The sequence below is a fragment of the Tupaia chinensis genome, unplaced genomic scaffold (genome assembly GCF_000334495.1).
Source record: "Tupaia chinensis unplaced genomic scaffold, TupChi_1.0 Scaffold000355_1, whole genome shotgun sequence".
In the NCBI taxonomy this organism is placed as follows: domain Eukaryota; kingdom Metazoa; phylum Chordata; class Mammalia; order Scandentia; family Tupaiidae; genus Tupaia; species Tupaia belangeri.
In genome coordinates this window covers 640041-644307 of record NW_006159850.1, presented here as the reverse complement: position 1 = coordinate 644307, position 4267 = coordinate 640041, and the positions used below count along the sequence as shown (strand labels likewise).

The 4267-nt window shown below is 66.9% G+C and overlaps 1 protein-coding gene across 3 annotated transcripts in view; it reads left to right on the top strand.

The window, feature by feature from the left end:
- Positions 1-4267, top strand: part of ACSF3 (acyl-CoA synthetase family member 3) — a 22272-nt gene that overhangs the window by 8606 nt on the left and 9399 nt on the right. For all 3 annotated transcript variants that reach the window (XM_006152534.2, XM_006152533.2, XM_006152535.3), the window contains 2 exons: positions 662-807; positions 2575-2684. In XM_006152534.2, coding sequence (XP_006152596.1) covers positions 662-807; positions 2575-2684 — 256 coding nt within the window. The remainder of the gene's footprint in view (positions 1-661; positions 808-2574; positions 2685-4267) is intronic.

The window sequence follows — 4267 nt, the reverse complement described above, 5'->3', positions numbered from 1 at the left end:
GACGCGCCGAGGAGACGGACACCTGTCCCGTCGTAGCTGCGGCTCGCCACACACCTGCCGCCCCTGCCAGGCACCTGGGCTGCAAGGCTGTGGCGTCCGAGTGGAGAGTAGGGTGTGGCACGCACCGCCAGGACCAAAAGCCAGGGCAGGAGTGAGGTGGGGAGGGGCGCGGTGCAGAGGTGCTGAAGCCTGCCAGGCTCAGGTTGGGGGGAGGCCCTGGTGGGTGTCACCTCATGGAGCAGAAAAGCGCTGGCCCCTCAGCTGCCCTGCCACCCGCCTGTCTGGGAGACACGGGGCTGCACCCTTCGCCAGCTCATGACCCGCTCCGCTCACCTCGGCTACGGTCGCCTCACCCCCTAGCCTCTGCTCCTCTGGCCGCGGCACGCTGGCCCCGAGTCGGTGCCACCACCGTCACCTTCAGTGCAACGGCCAGCGTCAGGGTTGCTGTGAGCAGCATGTCGTCTGCAGGTGGCCACTGAGGCCCGAGCCAGCTCCGCCGCGGCCGGGCCGTCCCCTGGGGCCTCCCACACCGTTCTGTGCTGTCCCCCATGAGCATGAGCGCACAGCCACGGCCCCGGAAGACCTCCAGTCTGGCCTACTCCGAGGCAGGTCCCCGGCGCGAGGCCACGCCCCACAGCTGAGGCTTCTGTTTGTGCCGCAGACTGATGGTGTCGGGCTCGGCCGCCCTGCCCCTGCCTGTGCTGCAGAGGTGGGAGGACGTCACGGGCCACACCCTGCTGGAGCGCTACGGCATGACCGAGATTGGCATGGCCCTGTCCAACCCGCTGACCGGAGCTCGCCTGCCAGGTACGAGCACCTGCCGGCTGGATGTGGCCCACACGCACCCGGCCGCGGCCCCAGGCAGGCTCTGGGCCCTCCTGTCTGCCGGGATGGACATCTGCGGTCCTGCCAAGGGGCCACCGCAGCCGAGAGAATGGCGTCCCCATCCCCCGGGGCGCCCAGAGCCCAGGCGCCAGGCCCGCTCCCAGGGTGTCCTGGACCAGCAGGCCTCTCCCCGCACCCCGGTCCTGTGGATGGGCGGACACAGGGCGAGCATCTGGCTTCCCCCCAGGCAGGGCTTCGGCCTCCCTGGAAGTCCTCGCCTCACGCAGAGCTGCGGCCGCACTGTCCCCGAGCCCCCGTTTTTCTGAAGTAGAAGGATAGTCTTACGTCTGCCCGTCCCGTGACCGCTGACCTCTTGAGCGCGTCTTTCACACGTGTGTGACTTGCCCCGTGTGTTCGGCTCTTCGCTATGGTGCTGGCTGAGACGCCGGCGCTTCCTGGCTGGGGCACTTGTGGTTACGGTGTTGACGTCTGTGAGCCGGTGTCTCAGGGACGCTGGGTTTACCCCGCTCGCTCTCCCACGTGCGGCCTGCGTGAGGAGCCGCACCCTCGGAGCCCTGCCGCGCCAGCTCGAACGTTCTCCCGACACGTCGGTGTCGTTGGGCCTGACCCCTGACCCGAGGCTCAGCGCCGTCCTGGTGCCTCCCACCTCCTTTTAAGCTCTGGTGTAAACCTGCTCTCAGATAAGTGGCTAAGTGGCTTTTATTTTAGAGTTTTTTGTTTTTATGTTTTGTTTTTTGGTGGTTTTTGTTTTGTTTTGTTTTGTTTTTTGCTATAGGGCACGTGCACTCCCCAGAAAGACAGAGAGACAGAGAGACAGAAGTGAGAAATCACCCCCCAGGGGGGATGGTCACACCGCAATACCTTCTCCTCCATTCTCCTCTCGAGATCTTGGGCACACACGCACATGCACCCACTGTGAGTTTAAGCCACCGGATCCAGGACTCGAACCGTGGTTGGCTACATGGGAGCCCAGCACCATGGCTCCTACGCCAGCTGCTGGCCCCGTGACTGTGGACTGCAGTCACTAAGAGCATCTTTGCGGTCACAGGTCCTCAGGCCGCCCCATAGCGCAGAGGTGAGGCCTTGTCGTGGGGGCGGACCCCACATGACTAGCAGTTTCCTAGCCCAGCGGTGTGGACTACACGCTCGGCACGTGTGCATCCCCGAAATCCTGACGGAAGAGGGACTGGGTGTGACCACGTGCTGTCAGGTACTGCGTCTGCGGGGCAGGCAGGCCAGCTCCACCACAGGGACGACTGGCCAGCAGTGCACACTGCCCCGCCCGTTAGAGGGATGACTAACTCGTGGCAGGTGCTGGCGGGCCTGGCCACGCTCTGGTCGGAGGGCCACATGGGGCAGTTGGTGGCTCCTGTGGGGCTGCAGGTGTGGGCAGGGAGCCCCACCCGTCTTAGGGCCAGCCAGCAGAGCGACTGCCGTCACAGCAGATGGGGCCAGTGACAGCTCCCAGGAAAAGCTGACGGCCATTTGAAAAAGTGAAGCACGCCGCCCCCTGTAACCACAGGACTGCCGGTCCAGGGCGGGTGGGACAGGCCTTGGTGTGGGGTGGGCAGTCTGCTGCTTGCCAAGTCCAGGTGACGTCCGGAGCTGTCCTGGATGCTGCCGATGGCCAGGCGCCCCAGCACACAGGGCTGCCCTCCCGAGCAGTGACACCCTGGCACCACCTGGCTCTCCCGCCCTCCAACCACCTCCACCGTGTCTCACCTGCAGGTTCTGTGGGGACCCCGCTGCCAGGAGTGGAAGTGCGCATAGTCTCAGGCCTGCAGAAGGGGAACGGCCCCTACACCGTCCACGCAGAGGGAGACGAGAGGGGCACCAAGGTAGCCAGGCCCCTCTGCAGGGGCCTGTGGCCGGGCACCACTGGCCTGTGTGGCTCCCCAGAGGCCGGCTCCCCCGCACGGCACTGGCCTTGTGGACATCTTGCTGCTCACAGACCAGGCACGGGGCCGAGGGGCAGAGATGAGGCCCGGCCTGGGGCTCCATCCTTTGGAGGCTGGAGGGGCTGCCCTGGCCTTGGCTAAGAGGCCAAGATAAGCCGCAGACGCCCTCCGCCATGTGGGTGCCGAGCCCCGGGCGCTCCCTGGGCCCGTTGCCCCAGAGTTGATGAAACGGGTGGATGGCTGATCCCGGTGGACCCCAGGGACAGGAAACGAGGGACACATGGGAAGGGAGTTTGGTGGCAAAATAGACTGTCTCCGAGGCCTGCACCCGCCCTGCCTCCACTGGGACCGGCCACGGTGGTGGGTTGCGAACCTCATCTTAGCCGGGCCCCTCTCCCGGGGGCCACCCCCCCAACACCCCGCACTGGCCACAACCCTCAGCCCTCCTGGGCGTGGAGCCCTGAGTGTAACTGAGAGCCCCTCTCGGAGACCACGGCCAGGCAGGCGTTTCCCCGGCACCGACACCTGGCTCCCCTCACACAGGTGACCTGGCAGTGCCGTGCAGCGCTCCCCCTCTCTGGCGTCTGCCCCTCGTCCCCCTTCCCAGGGCTGTGGGGCAGCCCTCCCGAAACCCACCCTGTCCCTGTCCCCATCCCTCCCAGGTTGGCCCCTGCCCACTCCTGCCCAGCTAGGGTCTGGGCTGTTGCCATGCCCTGTGTCTTCAGTTGTGATCCTGGCTCGGGCCCAGCCCCAGCCCCAGCCCTCACCGGGGGCACTGCTCATGCATCCAGTGGCCCAGCCTCTGCAGGGGACGCCCAGTGCACCCCAGGTCGGGACACGGGCTGGACAGGAACGGGCGGTGCCCAGGGCCGTGAGAGGTTCCCGATGGCACCGTCCTGCCGAGGTGTGGGCAGGATGACACGGCGTGACCTGCCGGGGTGGCCCTTCCTCCCTGCGTCTGTCAGGAGAGGACAGCTGGCACCCGAGATGCCCAACTGCTGGCGGGCTGGTGGTCCTCAGCACTGCGCTTGTCCATGAACCGGACGTGCCCCGGGGCGTGTGCCTGTGGAGAGGCACCCCGGGCCGCGGGCCTGCCTGGGGCCCTCCTATCTTGGGGCTGGTGGGTCTGCATGGGCGTCACCCTGTAGGGGCCAGCCAGTGGACTTCCCTCCAGTGCCCGGGACATGGGCCCCCGGACGCAGAACCTCCCCGCGGCATCTGACTGGCTCTCGGCTGGGAGGACTGTCCTCAGTGGGCAGGCTCCGTGCCAGCGTGGGAGTCTGTTCCTGAGACAAAGGGTGGGCTGTGGGGCATGGGCCACATGCCACACCCTCTTCCCGTGAACGTGACCCCCCGTGTGGCCACATCTGGAGTGAGACCACGGTGGGTCGCTCACAGGCCCCAGAACGGTCAGGCTCATGGGCCGGCCTTCATGCTGGGAAGCCAGCGGACCCCGCATCCAAGAGCCCACGGTCACCCGGGTGTGGCTGGGCGGTGGGTGGGGCGGCGGGCCCACGGAACAC